This window comes from Colius striatus, chromosome 4, assembly GCF_028858725.1.
Source record: "Colius striatus isolate bColStr4 chromosome 4, bColStr4.1.hap1, whole genome shotgun sequence".
Classification (NCBI taxonomy): domain Eukaryota; kingdom Metazoa; phylum Chordata; class Aves; order Coliiformes; family Coliidae; genus Colius; species Colius striatus.
Window position 1 is genome coordinate 90128349 of NC_084762.1, and position 20777 is coordinate 90149125.

General features: G+C 37.1%; 1 protein-coding gene across 5 annotated transcripts in view; it reads right to left on the minus strand.

Annotated features, from left to right (window-relative positions):
* The window catches only part of ZFAT (zinc finger and AT-hook domain containing), a 90439-nt gene that overhangs the window by 25129 nt on the left and 44533 nt on the right, over positions 1-20777 (minus strand). For 4 of the 5 annotated variants that reach the window (XM_061995443.1, XM_061995445.1, XM_061995447.1 and 1 more), the window contains 5 exons: positions 20495-20727; positions 11610-11697; positions 7741-7890; positions 5696-5869; positions 832-920 (listed from right to left, as the gene is read on the minus strand). In XM_061995443.1, coding sequence (XP_061851427.1) covers positions 832-920; positions 5696-5869; positions 7741-7890; positions 11610-11697; positions 20495-20727 — 734 coding nt within the window. The remainder of the gene's footprint in view (positions 1-831; positions 921-5695; positions 5870-7740; positions 7891-11609; positions 11698-20494; positions 20728-20777) is intronic. The other variant, XM_061995446.1, reaches the window with a different exon arrangement.

Here is a 20777-nt window from a genome sequence, read left to right on the forward strand (position 1 = left end):
TCAAAAGACTGACTTCCTTTCTGCTTTATGGAGGTACATAGCATTGGTACTTGTTAAGAATGGCTGAAGTGTATGACAACAGTATGTTCTCAATAAGAAATACTCTCATTGTCAAGATGAAGAGTTACATTAAAATGAGGATTTTCATACATAAAAAATGCTGGATTTTTCTAGAAAATAAACTCGTATCGTTTCTATTTCCTGAATATAATATTACACAGTTCATTACATCAAGACTTACCATGCTGAGAACCAATGTGAAATTTAGGAATGAAACCAGACTACAGTTTATTAAAATAAACCGTATCCCTAATCTAAACACTTCATAGAAACGTTAACAATCTTCAAAATTCTTTCCAAGACACGTTTCAGATAAATGAGGTGTTTTAAAATTAATTCTCTTCAATTTTCTTCAAGTATATGAACTCATCCATACACATTAGACTGGCAAACTTTCAGAGCAAATTAAGGTAGGCAATGAACAGTGATGTATGGGATTCACTTTCCTACTTCTCTAGGACATTTTAAGGTACATATTAGATTAGTTCTCTCAAAGACTGGCAGTCAAAAAAACTATTAATGTTTGGTGTATATTGGAACAAATATATATTTTTGGCAAGTAAAGAGACTAATTACAGATTGTCCATTAATAAAGTAACCTCAAAATAACACAATAACTCAAAAGCCTGAATACAAAGTCAAAAGTCCTGAAATATTAAATGTTAAGATTCCATAATTGGCATCAAACAGGGAAAAGCTCCAGAGCTAAAACTGAAGTTCAGTGTATTTCTATATGACTTTTCAACAAGCATGATTTGTATGCTTTCTTACCTTGAAAGACACATGTTGTTCCATATGACGTAGAAGCTGTGGCTTTTGGGCAGCTGTATAGTCACACACTGTACATTTAAACTGCTTTCCTGAGATGTAAATTAAAAATGGAGTCATTTTTTTCTGTATAAATTACTAATTATTACAAATTATTACTAATTATTATTCTTTACTAATTATTAACTTACTAATTATTATTCATTATAAAGATAATTTCCAAAATGCCAAAAAAGAACAATGAACACCAGAAGTGTGTTACTTGCTCGGCAGAATTTTGGTTCAATAGAGCTACGAGCAGGGCAAGAAGGTAAAAATAGCAAGTATCTTCTTTAAATTCTAAGCATTAAATAGTCCAGATGCTCCTGGGATAGTCACTTGAGAAAGAAGAAAAAGAATTACTATTGTGCAGCTGAAATGGATGAAGGAAATCGATGATCTACAACTGTAGGCACAGCTATTTTTCTATTTGTAAAGCAGATTTGGAAATCCTTAAAACATGATATTTGGTCATGTTGCCATGTTTTTACCTACTTCTGTCCCAAGCATTGAATTGTTATGATTCAAATACATTTATACTTTGTTGTCTTTTTCCACTGTAAGTTTTGATAATTTATTCCTGGTAGGGTATGACATGGTTATTTTTACCACAAGATTTTGTCATAAGTTTAGCATTACTCTTCCAATAATGACTTGAACTGTCATAAAAGGGTTTTCTATACTGGCTTGACCCTGGATATGAGAAGAAATAAAATATGCTGTAGACAAAAATAAGATTAGAATTGCAAATAATACAGAGGTTTTATGTTTTGACCTTTCACTTCACACAATTTTAAAATGATGGGCACAAGTTGCTCCATCTACGCCAGATTGAATTATGACATTTTGTCCTTTCTCATCTAAATCTCTGCAGTAACTCCATATACAGTTACACAAGGCAAGAGAAAGCATATACTGGGACTAGCTTACACTGTGGTGACTTAGATGCTGGTGGCTACCATACACTAGGGAAAATGGGTAGGCTCTGTGACCTGTCCTTGGAGAGTGCTGATTCATATTTTTCTATTTTAACTGGGCACAAATTTTCTCAAAATGCATGAAATTCAAGCAACTGATAGACTTCTACTCTTCTGCATCAGTTGTTTCAGAAATCACAGAGTGGATCACAAGTGAGGTTAAGACAATGGGTATGTATTTGCATAAACTTTGCTCCTTCAGATACCAACTGAAAAAGCCACTGAGTCTGTCTGTCTCTCAAGGACTTGCCAGACTGAATGTCTGTGTTGTAAGCAGGTCTTCTACACAACATAATGTAATTAAATAGAGTCAATGCAAATGATCTATATTGCTTTCTGGGAACAAAAAAAATCACTCCAGAAGCATCACCTAAAGAAAGGTGTTATTTTAAGTTCCACAGACAAAGCACTCTTGACTTGCCTGTGAGCTTTCTAGTCAGGCATCAATACTGAAGGTACTAACCCTCCAGTCTCCAAAGAACAAGAACTGGAATTTCAACTAATGAATGATGCTGCTTAAACCATTCAGTCTAAAATAAAGTCAATATTTTTAACAGAGAACATGATTAATAACTATGACAATTTACTTAGAAATCCGATGCAAGCCCTGTCATACAAAGTCTTTAAATCAAGTTTGCTTAGCCCTTCCTAAAAATACACTGTGAACCAGTAGAAAAGTGATGCAAAATTATTAGATTCAGTTATGGCCTGTACTCTGCCAAGAGTCTCTGTGATTGTAAGAGTCTGTTTTGGGTGCTGAAATCATTAGTTTGAGTCTTTCCTACGGTAAGATGGTCAGATTTTGTCATATTTTTAGAATTCACAAAGAAGAATAAATTCTCTGCCATTTTCAAGAAACATCTCTTGCTGTTTGTGGCTTTGCAAAAAGTGAAACTCCCAAATATGTTACCATTCTGTACCTTTCTCTTACTTTCCCTTCAAAATATTCTCTCTCAAATCTTTATTTTCCCCTTATGATTTAAAATAACACCATTTCTTTCCTTTTTCTGTGTTTCATACTCCCTTTCTCCATATTTGATCTTTAAGTTTCTAGCAGTCCTGCTACCTCCTGCCAAATTACAAGGTGTATTAAATATAGAAAGACTTCATGCCTGTATTAAATGCCTATGGGTGGCAAACTGTATTTGACTGACACGGCATAAGTATGTGCTAAAAACTACTCCAAAAGCAAAAGAACCAAAAGGAAGGATAGAGAAGTACAGTACAGAATATTATGTATTATTCTGAAGAGATCTGGTTTCTTTAGATTCTGGATCTTGCTCAAAAAATTTACAAGCATTTTATACTGACTGTGAAAGGTTCCTTAAAACATAGCTAAGAAAAACAATTTCTGATATCTAACTAAAGTAATGAAAAATGGGTTTTCTGCTTTATTTCTAATAATAAACAGTGAAAAGCCTGGACTACAGAATTATTTTCTATCATGTCACTCTTGAGAAGTCTGTCTTCTGGAGAAGCATAAAGCAGACAGAAAACTACTTTATATTCCACTGCTTAAATTGACCTTGCAGGGCCGATATTTGAACAAAAATTGACTGGATTCATAAGTCAGGAAGACAAGACTCATAAACAGCACAACATCTTTCAAATTCATTTATTTGTGAAATAACTGAAGAACACTAGATGTGTGCTACTTTTGAAGGGCTGTCACTACAGAAAGGGACACTGGGCAAAGAGAAGCTGTCAGCATTCAAGAGGATGAAAGTCCCTTGACAAATCATATATTAGATTCCCGGTGACAAATGTTACCTCATTTTTCACAAGTATTTGAAATGTATGAAGAGTTTACTGGGGTGAACCTAGTGGGGAAAATTACTTAAGGCACCACAGATATTGAGGTTCTGTTTCCACCAGAGCCAATGGCAAAATGCATTTTCCAAAAGTATGGGGAATTTTCTGGAACATCTTTGGAAGTGTAAAAAGCAAGGCAAAAGAGTGTAAGTCTTGGACATATTTGTATCAATCTAAAATGAACATACAGTCTCTCTCAGTTATTGCAGAAGATGATGACAGTCTGAACAGATAAAAAAGGCTCCTGATAAAAACATTGCCCCTAAAGTCAAGGTTTCAGTCTGACCTATTAGTAAATGATAAGAGAGTACAGTTGCATGCAAGTAAATGTTAAAAATTACCTTCCCACCTTTAAACCAAATCCAGACAAGGCTGACTCCTGCATGACTACAGTGATATTCTTAACAGTGCCAAATTTCAAAGCAGCCTCAGATGAATTGCAACAATTACTTCCAGGCATATTTTTTTTTTTCTCCAATAAATTGAACTCACACACAGGTAAAAACAAATCCAACTTTCAGTGGAGAATTTTACTAATTGGACATGCCAGATGTTGAAAACAAAACAGAAAGGTATGGAAATGAAACTTTGCCATGCAGATATTTTTTTACAGCACCATAGAAAGGGATCTTTTTTTCCTCTACAGTCTGATCATGCTCCAAATTTCCTTTAAGTTAAAATACAACCTGCTTCTGCCTCGCAGCCAGGAATAAGCTGAGGACTGTATTTTATAAGTCAAATCTTGATTCTTCTATATGAAGTTTACAGTTATGTGCAACACCTGCATATTATTGACAAAGTTATTTCAAAATACTGGAAAGTACTTTCTGAATAACAAATGATTCACTAATTCATCAAGGGGTAATGAGATGAAGCTGGAACACAAAAAGTTCCATCTAAACATAAGAAAAAACTATTTCACTGTCTGGGTGATGGAGTCCTGGCACAGGCTGCCCAGCGAGAGTGTGGAGTCTCCCTCTCAGGAGGTCTTCAAGACCCATCTGGATATGTTCCTGAGTCCTGACCTGATCTAGGTGGACCTGCTTTGGCAGGGCATTGGAGTAGATGCTTTTTAAAGAGTCCCTTCCAATCCTTAACATTCAATGATTCAATGATTTTATGATTATGGTAATATTACAGTAATTATATGCTTCTCATTGTATCTATCATATCACTATAAAAGGGATCATCTCTATCACTTATAGACACAGATATATGCATACATAAAAATAAGTGTATCTGACACAAAAACTTCATATATATTCTAAATATGTAACAGAGCATTGTGTGCTTTCTGTGATAGGACATCATAATGAATATGCAAATTTGTTTATAAAAAGAATTTAAATGTCAATAAAGAGTGGAATGATGTTTCTCAAGGTTGCATGAGCAACAAAGATCAAGCTACTAAGTAATAATGAACATCTACAACTTCATCTGCCAAGTCATTCCCTTAAAACAACGATCACAGAGGAATAAAGTACAGTTGTGTCCCATGTTCTGATGTAATAGAAGGTATTTTTCTGGATTTCCTTCTCACTTTTTTTCTGTGATCATTAAGAAATATTAAAATGGCAGAGCAAATGAATGTGCTGCATGTGTACCTTTAGAGAATACATGCTCAGCTTGCCACTAGTTGACTGGGGACACAGAGATGCAGCAGTCTTGCCTCTACCAGGCTACTGGATTCGGCAACTCCTAAAGATATTCTCACAGAAGAAAACAGCAAGACACTTAACCACAGAACTATCTATATTTTCAAATTTCTATTGAGATCAACAATTCTGTGTAAGAATATAATGGGATATAAAGCCAACACAGAATTTCAGAAAAATCGAGTATTCCAGCCACAGCTTTCTCTCACAGAAATTAATTTTACAAAGTTGTGAATTATTTCATGAACAGTGTCTCTGGGGAATGAACAAAATTTGTAAGTAGCACTTAGTGTTCAACTGAAAAATGCTTGCTAATAAGATCCAATAGTAGAGCCAGTACTGATTGCCCTAAAATAAACTTGGATTTAATAAACATGCACTTACCATCAGCAGTATGAAGGAGTTTATGGCTCTTCAAAGTGCCTTTTGATTTGAACTTTTTCCCACACATATCACAAAGGTGTGTTTTCTCAGTGCTGTGACGATTCATATGGGCTTTCAAGTTACTCTTGCTGCGAGTGGCATAGTCACAGAGAGAACACTTGAAGGGTTTGACACCTAAAAAATAAAAAAAATCCACTATGAAACAAACCTTTTGGTAAGAAGGTAGTCACTTGATTGAAAGAAATTTTAGATCGTGTGAGCAACATGGACAACAAGGTCAACACTTAAAAATGTGTAGATCTACATTTAAGAAATGTCATCTACAGCTTCTGTGTAAATGATAGCAAGCTCTTGACAGCATCATATAACTTACTAAGAGAACTGAAGAGTTCTTTTAAACACTTCCCCATTAAGGACAGGTATTGAGTTTAACCAAGCATATTCTAATATTGTGGCTTTACTGTGTCCATCTTTCATTTAAAAGTAGAATCCAGACTGCTTACGTTGGTATCTACCCAGTGTACACACTAAATCTCCCTCTCAAAGATTTCAGGTAACTATAATTCTCTGTGTACTACAATCAAGAATGAAAAAAATTTGTTCATTAGGTACTTAATATGTAATCAGAAGTTAAATGTGCAAAGCTATGTTTTATTGTTCAGCAGCAGCAGATTTGCTAATGGCTCACACACTAGCACACTTTTTTCCCACCCATCAGTAAAATGCAAGCACTTACAATTTAACTTCTCTCAAACAGTCCAAAGCATGTAATAGAGACACACAGTATGTCATCTAGCAGAAAGTCTACAAGAACAAAGTAAATCCTTCAAAGAAAAGTTGAGTAAATTTGAACTGACAGAGTAGCTCAACAGCTTCATGAGTCTCTGGCAGTTTTAGATTGATACTCATGACCTTAAAACCAGATTTACAAGCATGAGGAATTATAGCCTACTATAAACAGACTTGATTGTACACTTTGATTTGGGAATAAATTTCTATTCATCTCTTTCTCCTGCAAGTTAGATAAGTTCCCAACTTTCTTGGCAGAATAAACAAACTGTATCTATAGAATACACAAGTAATTGCTCTAAGCCCAAGCCTACAATTTTGCACTACCTAAACTCCTTAATGGAGTAAAGGCTACTGGTGAGGACAAGACCACTACTACAGTACACAGGCAGGTAAGCTCATAGCAAAAACACTCAAACAAATGTGAAGTACTAGTATAAATGTCTGAACTATCTGCATGGGAACCAAAGTAAGTTTAAGAGTACCAAGCCCCACTATCACTATTTCCTTTATGCAGAGGGAGAACTAAAGCATCCAAAATACTGCTCAAACACCATAGGCAATCTGTTCTATGAATTATTAACTAAAGAGCATGTGAGTTGTCTTCCACATTCCTGTTATAAAAATAAACCAAGTAGACAGAAGATTTTATTGGCCATAGATCTTAAGTTCAAGGGATTTTTAATCTCTGTGTTGCCATATTACTGGAATTTCTCTCTAAAAAGTCATAGGTATGATCGCCACTAATTATCTTATGGGCATTTCATCACTGTCCATGTCAGCTCATCATGATTAAATTAAAATACACTCTGAATTTACACATAAAACATCAAAGCAACTGGATTTCAATTGCTTTACTAATAGATTTCAGACCAAATATTTTTTGACAGATGTGAAAGAATCAGCAGTTATTTATGAAAAGACACAGAAAGTGACTTGTTTGAAAAGACTGAACATGTATTTCATTCACTCCTCCTTACGTTACATTACAGAATACTTTATAGATGTTTATGAATGAGTTTTGGAAAAAAAATGGAGTTAGAAACCTATTAATTTGGTACATTTGTCTATGTCACAATGTGTTGCACTTCCATATGTGATCCAGAATCTATTAAACTACTCAGCTGTAGCCGAAAGTTTTTTGATTCAGGTATAGCAATAATATTTCTTTCTTTGAATTTCTTTTTATGTGAGCAAAGTTTGTGTGGAATATAAGATTGATTCTATGCCCATAATGCTTAAAGCCAGAGTTTTACCTTCATGAGCCCAAATATGACGTTGAAGATCTGATCCATTCTTCATAAAATAAAAATCACAGTAGGGACATTTCACAGCTCTCTTTCCAATAAGTCCTTTCAACTGAACTCTTCTGCCAAGGATCTCAGAAATAGTAGTCATTGAAACCTCTGAGAGAAACGTAAAAGGTAATGAAAAGTAGAACGACATGAGGAAATTTCTTCTATAAGTAGTACTGAAGAGCTAGATTCTGATTCAATCCAACTTTTTAAAAGCTGTACTTCCCCTAGTCTCACTCAGATAGGACCTGAGCAAAAAACACAAAGGCTTTTAGGGCTTCTAGGGTGTTCTGTTCTTTCTCTCCTGATCTGTGTATTCAGTATCCACATTGTCTGGTTAAAAAAATTAAAAATTAAAACATCTTGAGTGTGCCACTGAGTCAGAAATAATTTTCCAACTATGAACTTTCCCAACAAACTAATTTGGCACTTTGCCCTCCAATATTTTCAAAAGACTTTATTCAAGATTTCACCCCAGATGTCCAGAATCTTAAGTTGATTCACTTCAGCCACAGCCACAATGATCAGATTGGAAGGGACCTCCAAGGTCACCTGCTCTAAAAGCAGGGCAAACTCTGAAGTTTAAACTCAAGTTACCCATGGTCACATCCAGTCCTGTTCTGAACATATCCAAGGATGGATATTTTACAACCTCTCTTGCCCCATTCCAGTGTTTGACTACTTTTACACTAAAAATTATTTTCCCAATCTCTGATCAGAATCTCCTTGCTTCAGTTCATGTCTCTTTACTGTACAGTTCCAAGCAGAGATTGTCTCTGTCTTCTTTTTAATCTCCTATTATAATAACTAAGATTCCTCTCCTTGCCTTCACTTACTCAGGCTAAACCCACTCAACTTCATACGATCTTATGTTTTGGTTGTCAGTGAAAAAGCTCAAAATAACGAAGTTTAAATTAAAATGTCACAAACACATTTAATGAAAACACTGCCAAAGGCTTTTAAAAAATAAATCCAACTACTCGATGCATTTCAGATAAATAAAATGTTACATATCACAACTCAATGAAAGTACAGTACTCATGACATCTGAACATTAAGACCTGAAAGCTGTTGTCTTACTATGCCCAAAATCTTACAAAATTTGAAAGTTACAATTTACCAAATATGAACTGTCATATCTAGTCCTCTGATAACTGGTCCTAGATTCAAACCAAAAATTCTGCCTGAACTCACATGCACAACGCAAACAACCTCAAAAGAGAAATTGCCCATGAACTGAACAGAGAGATGTTCTAAGTATCCAAAACAGAAAAATATAGTCACAAGTCTGGACTCTCATCTGCGTTCTAGGACTTACATCCTTCACTCATGACTGCAGGCTGATATGTCTGCTCAGTAGGCATTGACAAAAGCTGAAGCCTCTTATGTCTCAGGACAATTATAATATTAAATCAGACATCAGATGAAAAGGCAGATAATTCTGAGAGCTGAGACCAGGACTAAAGACTCCTCCTTCACTGCTGCATACCCAAATCATCCAGTAATAAAGCCAAGCTTTTATCTCTTTGGTCTGAAATAGTGCTCCATCAAAGTCGACCAAGATTTTTGTCTCGCTGACTCTGTAGGACCAGAATTCAGCTCCTCTGCTCACTTAGAAGAGGAAAGAGTACTGTTTTACTTCATATTTTCTACTGGAGGAGATATACATGACAAGAGAGGGGTCATGAGGAATGATATTAAGAAAGGAAGGAGAGAGGAGCTCCAGAAATAGCATTGTAATGATAAATATGAAAAGGTCTCACTTGAAATTAATATTTGATATTTCATCTTAAAATTCAATTCCTTTTAATAGTATCTAGTTTTCTTTTCATCTTTATTCTTTTCCATTTACATTTTAAAAACCTCTGCACTCATTCCACTGAAGTACTTGATAGTTTATACCACCAGATCCCTCACATATGTTTGGCTTGTAATTAAGTACATTATACAAATTAAGGATTTCCTCCTGCTTACAAGGAGAGCATGCACAAGAGAAAAATTTGTTATTAATTCTCCTCTATATATTAAAACAGTGTTGTTGCATAACTACTGCATTAGGCATATCTCAGATGCAGTATTTCTTTAGTACCGTGGACACAGATCTAATAAATCTAGTGTTTTGCTTCCAAGTTCTCTATTTGCCTGCAATATATGAATTAAAAATCAGGACACAAAATAACAGGCTGTGCAGATTTTATTTGCTAACTTTACCTCTATTATAACACAGAGTTTAAATGAATCCACTTTCTTGTATCAAAAAAGTCATACTACACTTTTAGACGGATTCAGATATCAAATGAATTGTTCAAAAGTATTGAAATGTGTAAGTTCAGCACATTGGGGCTCCAGAGTTAAGTGGATATTTCTGGACCCCAGATACAGCATATGCTAATAATTCAGTGGTCAATGGACCAGTGCAGATCAGTGGCAACCTGTAAAGGCACAGTATGTAATGTACTGCTAGTTCACAGATCACATTATTTAGGGAGGCCTCCTGTACTCCCTGGCACAAACGTTTTATAGGCACAGCACTTGATATTCAATTTCTATGCTTACTAGGTGACATACCTCCTGACTACAGTATAGCACAGAAGCCTTTCCTCATCTCAATTTGCTGCATCAGACATGTCTCCTGATGTATGACAAGCCCTCCAACCACACTGTTGTAAAGTGGTCTGCAAATAAAGAGGTTTCGTAACTAAAGAGCTGGTGGCAGTTACTCTGAAACTAAAGTGAAGGAAATGGTTTATAACATGGGTCTAGCACTATCTAGTGGCAGTGGGGAGCTAAGAAACTACAGCTTTATGTATGATGTTGCATTTCTGACAAAGTTACATTGTTTTCATTGGATTTTTTTTTTCCTGAAACTCAGTTTGAGCATTGCTGTCATTTTCTTTCTTAATACTAAACTATGTCAGGTGATAAGTAGGTTAGTTAATAAAGTATGTTGGCCAACACGGTCAACAGTCTTTTCATCCACAGTACCAGTGGGCCGTTCTATCTGACATACAGAGATACTGAGGAGAAAAGGATGGACACAGCAATGCAGCTCTGTTGAGTTCACACCAATCAGATGTAAATCAGTCCCTGCACCAGTTACTTGAAGATGCTGGCACTGCATTCACAAGATTTGAGAAAGGATTGTTTACTCAGGCACAGGGCATTGACTTACTGCACTCATTTTATGTTGTGCTTGCACTGATCAATCATGGCACCCTGCATTCTAGCAGGGTACAAACAAGAGTTTGCATGGACTGCAGTATTTAGCTTGGATCTAGGCAGGCATGTTGGCTCCAGTTTCATACAGGCCATATTAGATCACAGACGGTTCCTATAACAGCCCTGATGCTGACTTCAGTGGGCCCTGGAAGCAAAGGCCAGCCACACATGTAGAGTCAGCTCAGGGACCTCTGCATTCATGCCATTCACAACAGACAAAATAGTGTGCAATAAATGCATTTCTGTCAGTTTAGTTAGGGCCAGTGGGAATTCCATGTCTCATGGGCTGTTACGGGATGTCTAGATGCTTAATACCACACTTCCCAATGCTTAATTTGAATTCATGTAGGTCTTCTTTTGGAAATGAGTTCTTTGCCACGTGAATACACATTTCTTAGCACAACTACCTGATAAACTCCACATCACTCAAGCTGGAACAGTAACTTGTTTCACTCCAAATTCCAACATCTGCAAATCCAACACAGTTCTTACTCTAAACCAGTTAGACATAGACTTCTCTGCTCAGAATTTAATGACATTACACTGCTCACTCTAAACCTTTATCCATTTATTGTAATAGACTGAGAAATGTTCCTTGATTTTTTTCTTACCAGGGTGATTTGTCTTGATGTGTGATTTTATAAGTCTATCTTCAGAAAATGACTTCTCACACACAGGGCAGGAATAACTCTTCTTTTCCTTAAGTGAGAAAGAAAGAGATTGTGCTGTCAGTGCACAAGTGTAATCACTCTAGTCATTATTCAGTAATACATGGTTCTCAACAAAGTTATAATTGAAAGTTCATTTTTATAAGAAAAAAATGAAGATCTTTAAAGTGAAATAAGTGAAAGAGAAATATTAAAGTACTCTAAGCACATCAGTAACTCTCATGAATGAAGAGCTCCAAGGTACCACACATGACAATATGCACAATAAATGTAAGCATTATCTTCTGACTGACTCTTTAGAGATTCAAGAGTAGAAAGATCAAGTCACATAACAGAAGAAAATGTATTTGACATAAGCAGTAACATTCAGGGTTGTTTTGGTTTTTTTCACAAGTCCAGCCTTCTGAAACCTAAGGACTAGATCTCCTTATTCTGAAGACATCCACCAGTATGTGCAATTATAATAGTATTTAATGGCCTGAAATTGAGGAGAACAGGTAACAATGACAGATGCTATTACTTGTTCGGTGTCTAGGAGTGAAGCATCTCCCTTATGAAGAAAGGCTGAGGGAGCTGGGGCTCTTCAGCTTGGAGGAGACTGAGGGGTGACCTCATTAATGTTTACAAATACATAAAGAACAGGTGTCAGGAGGATGGAGCCAGGCTGTTTTCAATAATGTCCAAGGGTAGGACAAGGGGCAATGGTTACAAGCTGGAACATAAGAGGTTCCAAAGAAACACAAAAAAACCTTCTTCCCTGTGAAGGTGAGGGAGCACTGGAACAGGCTGCCCAGATGGGTTGTGGAGTCTCCTCTGGAGACATTCAAAACACATCTGGACAAGTTCCTGTGTGACCTACTCTAGGTGATCCTGCTCTGGCAGGTGGGTTGCACTGGATGATCTTTCGAGGTCTCATCCAATCCTTGAGATTTTGTGATTCAGTATGTCTACATTTCTAACTACTTTAAAAATATCCAGCATTTTATTGATTCCCAAAAAAGTATTATTCTACTATTTTGATTTAAAAACTTACAGACTACTGTTTTGTCAGTGTCAGTGATGTTATAAAACACTTCACATCATCAAACAATCTGAACTAGAGAGTTTTGATGTAATTTCTTCCTATGTGCAATTTTAGTGCAATTGTAATGTTAATGTTTTCACAAAAGCATCTGACTCCATATAAAAATGTAGGGCTTTTCCCCATTAACTGGTATATTACCTGATTTTAAATAGTCTTTGTGAAGAGGTTGTTGTTCTTTTCAAAAGCACTTGCTGACACAGATTGGATGCTCAGTCAAATGAGGGGTCATCTAGTCACCTCTGCACTGACCAGATTAACAGATGAATGGATTATCAAAACAACAGATGGAGTGAAATCTAGTCAGCCCTGACAACTAGGCAGACAGCCAGATAACATATTACCTAGTGGGAGATAGGTACCATCCAAACTACCAAGAGATTGCTGTAAAAGGCAAGTAGAAGCTACAGAACAGATATTTCACTGGTGGTTTCAGAAGGACAGAAAACTTCTTCAGAAGCGTGGAAGGAAGATTACTTATCTGAAAGAGACATCTCTGTTTTATGAAGGAGAAATTTTATAACAGGAGAATAAGGGTCCTGGACTCCACTAGTTTTTGACCTGACACTAAACAGTATCTCTGTAGAATATGAGATATGAAGCTCTTGTTACCATTATATATGGCAATGGCACAAGGAGAATTCTGTCTGCACTGTTAGGTTATTTGCTCTTGTGAGAAAACTTACATCAGGGACTGGGGATGGCAGCTTCTAAAGCATTACCACCCTGAGTGGAACAAAGACAGCATCGTGCTATGATGGAGTCAGGGTGGTCATCATTTTAAGCCCTGAAAATCTCAAGTGAAGAAGAAACAGCAGAGAATTCTATCTGGAACAAGATTCAAGGAGCCTATAATGCTGACAAAATCTTCTTTACAAAGAACTGTTAATTGGTGGAATTAGGGTCTCTCTGATGATACAACCTATAATCCGTAAACCTGCTATGGATGATTTTGGACTTCTACCTGAATATACTACTCAAATAAAAAGTCATACATCAATTCTAATAAAACTCTACAGCAATGTTAATATCTTTTCAAAGACTGGATTGCATGATCACATTTACAGTCTGGCATATACAAGAAAAACGTAAGCATAGTATCGTTTTGGGGCTTTGGAGGTGCCAGCTGAAATATGTTGACAGATCTCAGTCTGTTCCTCAAACCTGCCATATAACTGGTTTCAAAATACACAATAAATGAAGAAAAAAAAAGTATACTATTAATGTACACTTGTGTGTTGCTGGTCTTTAATACTGACTGTTTTAATCATTTCTTAGTGTGCCCAGAACACTAAGACAAACACATTTTGCTGCTTCACAAATTTAAACAAGAAAAAAAAATCCCAAACAATTCACTCCACACACACTACTTGAAGTAAAAGTCTGTGAATGTGACAACTTTACATTCCTGCTAATCCCCTTCAAGAAGGCAAGGCTATAAGCCTGTGCCTGAGAGAAAAAAAATCAAAATCATCAGTAAATGCATAAAGAGCAACACAATAACACAAAAGTGTGGACACTAAGAACATCTTTCCACATGACAATAGTAAGAATTTTTTCAGTAAAAAAATAATCCAAACACCTTTCTTCAAGCATTTAGAAAGTTACCTATTCCAAGTTCTGCAGTAAATGAACTTCAAAAGGGGTATGTTTTGTAGTCTGACAGACTGCATTTCCGAGCCTGAGTCCCTTCAAAGTGTATCTATCAAGCACCAGTCTCTCACTGAAAGCATCCTGCTGAAGTTGACCCTTTCACTGTTGTTTGTCCAGGTCATGTCACAGACTTGAAGCTTACATTGCTAGTTTTGAATGTTGAAGTGTTCTGTCACTGCCCTGGAAGCTTGTGACAGTGCTAGTCCTTCAGTGTAAAGCCATCACTCTCAAAACTAGCCTTTCAAGAAAGCCTCTTTTGCAAATAAAGTATTTCAGTGTATCCAGGTCACAACACAGAGCCCAAAAGCTCTCCCTGACCACAGCTCCAGCTCTTCAGAGTACTCTTATCACAGGCAAGGACAGAGAAACTTTGAATGACTTTGTCTGAGGTTGTAGCAATACTTTCATCACATTCTCAGCATGCAAGTTTATCTCTGATAAGAATAAAAGTTATTTGATCTATGCCTCATCAGAGTGATTGCCTTTTAAATACTTGTTAGGTTTTTGTTTTTAAAGGATACAAACATAAGCAAAGTATCAAGAGGGCTGGATCTATCTTTGTTAGGGACCAGCTGCATAGTCCAGTTTCTTAAATTTCAAGGCCATTTCACAGTTTTAGTTACTTCCATGCTTCCCCAGTTCTGCTTGATCCCCCTATCAGCCATTTGAGAAAATATAAGAAATTTAAAATAATTCCAAAACAGTTACTTTGAAAACATTCTTTACTGTAAGGGTGAGGGAGCCCTGGCACAGGCTGCCAGGGAGGATGTGAAGTCTCCTTCTCTGGAGGTTTCCAAACCCACCTGGACATGTTCCTGTGTGACCTGATCTAGGTGGACCTGCTTGAGCAAGGAGTTGGACTAGATGATCTCCAACCCTTACCACTCAGTGGTTCTGTGATTCTGATTGTCAACATTCCACAATCCAGGAATGGCTCAAATCCATATATGTTCTTAAACGTAGTAAAAAAACCCAGCCTAATGCTATCACAACATTGTCGTGTTTATGTTAGGTTTCATTATAAAATAAGGCAACTTACATAGGAACCACAATGCCTTTATCTTTATGTAAATGAATTTAAAGAAAGCATCAGATACATTGCATTACCAATTTATAGCTCTGAAGAGAATTTTGTTTCTCTAAGGCATTGTTTCAAGATAATTCAAGGGTAGCTGTACTAGTACAAGTTTATAAAAAGAAAATGGAAAAGCCTTTGTACCTGTAACACTCAAACCAACAGACCACTATGAAGTTTATTTAAGGAATCAACTAGCACCAAATACCACCACTACAAAATAACAGAAACATTAGCAGCTGTTCTGCTGCACTCATCAGTAAAAAGGCATTCTGACGACACAAGTATCTTCTCTTGTGAACAAATGCAGAATACATATGGTCATATATCATTTGGTCTATATTGCAATTCTGCCACTAGTTTCAAAAGAGACTGAGGGAACTCCTGACTGTTTTGTTATCAGTTTCACTAAGGGTCTAATGTTAAGACCACAGCCATAATATAGTGGCTCAAATTAGACAAATACATTCTAGACATCGAGAATCCCCTCCTTTTAGTATTAGTGACATTATTTTATGAACAGGAAATAAAACTCTGTTACTCTCTGAGCATTTCCAGCAAAGTTCCTACAACTCAACACAACATTTGACTGTGTAATTCCATTGAGTAAGAGAGCCAAAGCCTACTCCTGCATCTACTCAGATGAACAGAAATTTAACTTCTAATGTCTTAAGGCACAGAATTAAGCTCTTGAGTTACACTTCCACGGACTGAAGATGTTTAGAAATCTTCACAGAATCATAGAATGGTAGGGGTTGGAAGGGACCTTTAGAGGTCCAAATAGTCTAACTCCCCTGAAGAAGCAGGTCCACATAGATCAGGTCACATAGGAACATGTCCAGGTGAGTCTTGAAGACCTCCAAGGAAGGAGACTCTATAGTTTTCAAGATGTTCAAATCAAACTTTTCATGAAAGATACACAAATTAGGCTCATGTTCTAATAAAATGCAACTCAGCTAAAAGGATCTGATGCACCCATGAGGCAGCTATGCACACAAGGAGGCCATTGAAAAATTTACATTTGGTTACAGAAACTTTTATGAAGGCCGACAAGCAGCAGAAATCACAGCTCACAAAACGACAAGCACCTGCTCATAGTACTGCTTTAGTATTTTTTCACGAAATAATCACTAGTAAAAATGAAAAGCTAGTTAATATCCATTATGAGAGCAAGGATCAAGAACAGAAGACACTTTCCAACTGAGTGCCCAATCACAGACTTTTTGGCTAATTCCCAATACCTTGCATTTTTTATTACATAGGGACACTGCTCTGGAGGCAAAGGTATCATAGCCAGACAAGTAATAGTTTGAAAGCAAACACTCCTCAGGAAGGGGAACTAAGCACTTAGAGCTCAAGCACCTCACTTCCTACCAAAAGCTCTAATGATGTTATCACACAAAAGGTCAGCAACTTAATGACATTTCTAAGCATCTTTCCAAAGACAAGAATCATTTACATCCTGAAATATATGTGAAAGCAGATGTAAACACCTAACAGCAAATTGTGGTTGTGGAACTGAACTCCAGTTTTACAGAGGTGTTTATCTTGTAGTATCAATTACATACGTAGATGTAAAAGAATTTCCAAGACAAACTTCTTTGTAATGTTTACCTGCTCAGAATACTGAGTATTGTAAAACCTGTTGGAGGCTGTAAACAAACTCTGATTATCTACATCAGCATTAATTAGCTCCCCAACCAGCCCCTAACAATACTACTAGCATATTCATAACTCTAAATTATCCTGAACTCTTTATAAACTGCCTGCTCCTTTTCTAGGTACTATGACACTGAAGGGATTTAGATGTGTCATGGTATGAACTTCTAAACAGCTCCATAAATACCAAGAATTTCCAAAAACACTACACAAGCCCTAGAGGCAAAAGGTATTTTAAATCAATGGACACATGCAAAATTCGGGGTTTGAATCAAGCCAAGCTTCTATTCCCAGACTTCAAAATCTTCCATGTGACAACGTGTAACAAATACAGAAGTGAGAGGTAGCACAGACACATTCCCCATCAGCATCCCTCAGGGAATAAACAATCACAAATCCAGGGCAGGACTTAAGATGGTGCACAGAGAGTAAGATGGGAGGCTGCACGCTGAGTAACAAGGAAAAACAGTAGCCTGCTTCTTCATAACCATCATTTTTCCCATTCACCAAATAATACATCAATATAGTTGAAAAGCAGTAGAATTTTCAACCTAATATTAACATTAAAGCAGGTTTCTACAATGACATGTGCATAATTTGTTAAAATATTGTATTTTGGAAGGAGTGGTCTTTTTCAGTATGCATTCAGTAAACATCCCAAGCAGAGGGCACAAAGGCCAACATGAGAACTGCCAACCTTACTGAGTAAATTCTAACACATAAATTTTTCAAAGCATTTAAATATTCAAATAAATTGGGCAGTAAGCATCAGTAAGGACACTTTTGAAAGATTTTGCTGTCACACTGTTCTTAATTATGAAATGCATGTTCTCAATTCTATTTAGTATCTTGAAGATGTTTCTCCTGGTGTGAGCTGTTGGACATCCATCACACCTGAAAAACAAGTATTTACCTAAGATGTAGGATATCTAATTCAAGGATCTTTTGGTTTTTTTAAGTAGTTTCAGGCCTCATTTACAGAGATTCCTGACATCAGATGGACATCATAAAGAAAGCCTACAATGTGAGTTTTCTGCACACTTCAAAACAAATTCTGATTCTGTTTAATATATCTACATAATTGAGAGACGAGAATAAAGGAAAATGTTCACTTTCTGTGCCACCTGTTTTTGTTCGCTTTTTAAAGCTGCCCTGCAGTTACAAAAGACTAGTACATATGAAGAGTAGGAGGTGAAGTATCCTGTTCTGTTACAAATACCTTCAAAGTAACTTCAGCTGTTGGAAATATAGGCTGAGAGTCAACCTGCTGACTGCAGAATCATCGAATCATAGAATGGTAGGGGTTGGAAGGGACCTTTAGAGATCATCTAGTCCAACCCCCCTGCAGAAGCAGAGACACCTGGATCAGGTCACACAAGATCATATCCAGGCGGGTCTTGAAGACCTCCAAGGAAGGAGACTCCACAACCCCCCTGGGCAGCCTGTGCCAGGGCTCCCTCACCTCAACAGTGAAATAGTTTTTTCTTATATTTAAGTGGAGCTTTTTTTGTTCCAGCTTCATCCCATTACCCCTTGTCCTGTTGTTAGCTACCATAATAAAAAGGGATGTCCAAACCTCCTGATACCCACCCTATAGATATTTATAAATGTTAATAAGATCACTTCTCAATCTCCTCTTCTCCAGACTAAACAGCCCCAGTTCCCGCAGCCTTTCCTCATATGAAAGATGTTCCATACCCTCGATCATCTTGGTGGCCCTGTGCTGGACTCTCTCCAGCACTTCCCTGTCCCTCTTGAGCTGAGGAGCCCAGAACTGGACACAGGACTCCAGATGAGGCCTCACCAGGGCAGAGTAGAGAGGGAGAAGAACCTCCCTTGACCTGCTGGCCACACTCTTCCTGATGCATCCCAGGATGCCATTGGCCTTCTTGGCCACGAGGGCACATTGCTGGCTCGTATTTAGCTTATTATCAATCAGGACTCTCTCTGCAGAGCTGCTCTTCAGCAGTTCGGCCCCCAGCCTATACTGGTGCATGGGGTTGTTCCTTCCCAGATGCAGTAGACAACCTGAAACCACTAGACATTGTATGTTAACAGTTTTTTTAAGTAGCTATACAGAAATTGTCTGCATCTCACAAAAAATTAACATCATCCTTAATTTAAACATCATATTTCACTAGTAAAAGCAACATTATAACCTCTGTGGATATACACAAATCTAGAATGTCCCTGACCAACTGTACTTTGCGAGCTGAAAGGATCCTGCCACACAGCAGGAAAAGAAGTCTATGGTATACAGATGTTTTCTGACAATAGCTTAACCTATTAGGGCTGCTCATGCAGAATAATACAAGAAGAAAAAGTTAGGCAATATTGATATAGAGAAAATATTCTTTTCTTAATCTTTCAAGAAAAGCATGCGAATCATTTCAATTCTAAAAAGTCACCTTAATCAACAATGAAGAATACAAATCTCATTCCTTATTTTCTGAATATGATGCTGAAATTCTAAAAACCTATTTTGAAATAAATGCAAGGAGGGCTGATGTAGAAAACATTTTTCTTCAAAAGTTTATTCATGGGATGCTGGATAAGAGCAAGACTACAGAGTGGTACCTTGCTCAAACAAGGCTTCCAGTCAGGCATGCAGCCCCTAGTATAGTCTCAAAGAAAAGTGGTAATGGTGTTGGAGAAGCACATCAGAGCTGCTGGTAACACAATGGCATTCAGAGCTGGAAGGCTCACTGAAGAAGACAGGAGCCTTTAAAATGGAATCTCTTCATCTTTGTAACCTCAACAGAAAACAACAGATGTTCAAAGAGACTGCAACTGGTTGCAGCTATTGGGAAAAAAAAGTAGTTCTCAACAGTTTTAACTTCATCTGTCTACAGTAATTAAGAAAGGAACACATTTTCAATTTACCACAGTCATATACTTATGAAGGAAGGGAATTAAAGTCCATGGAATGTAACAATAAAACCAGACTTCATTTTACTCTCTCAAAATCCAAAGAACCTGGGAATACTGAAAAAACCAAAGGAAAAAACCCAATACAGACACACTCCATCAGAAACTACTACAAGAGGGGATCACTGGAACAGGCTGACCAGATGGGTTGTTGAGTCTCCTCTGGGGACATTCAAAACCCACCTGGACAAGTTCCTGTGTGACCTACTCAAGGAGGGGGCTGGACTAGATGATCTTTTGAGGTCCCCTCCAGCCCTTGAGATTCTATGACTGTGACCAAATATCTAGTTGCTCATGTATTCTCTGCCCAGAAGTATGCAGAGAGTGCTCACGTAAGAACTCTCACCTACGTCTTCACATATTGCCACATGATTTCAAACACTGTGAAGATGAAACTGAATTTGGACAAACACCATTTTGTTTGTTACTTACCAGTTCTGTGTGCACTTTAAGATGTGCCTGGAGCTTGTATTTATCTGGAGTGGAGTAGTCACAGTGTTCTGTGGGACATTTCAGCAAAATATTACTGTGTTTCTGGATGACGTGACGCTTAAGGCAGTTTTTGGTGATGGAAGAATAATTGCACTGGGAGCAGTAATATAAATGTTCTCGAGTATGGGTACGAACATGCATGTCATAATGCACCTGGTACCAAAACAACTTGCCTGAAAATAAAATTAGACATGAAGAAAGTAATTTCTAAACAATTGTTAGT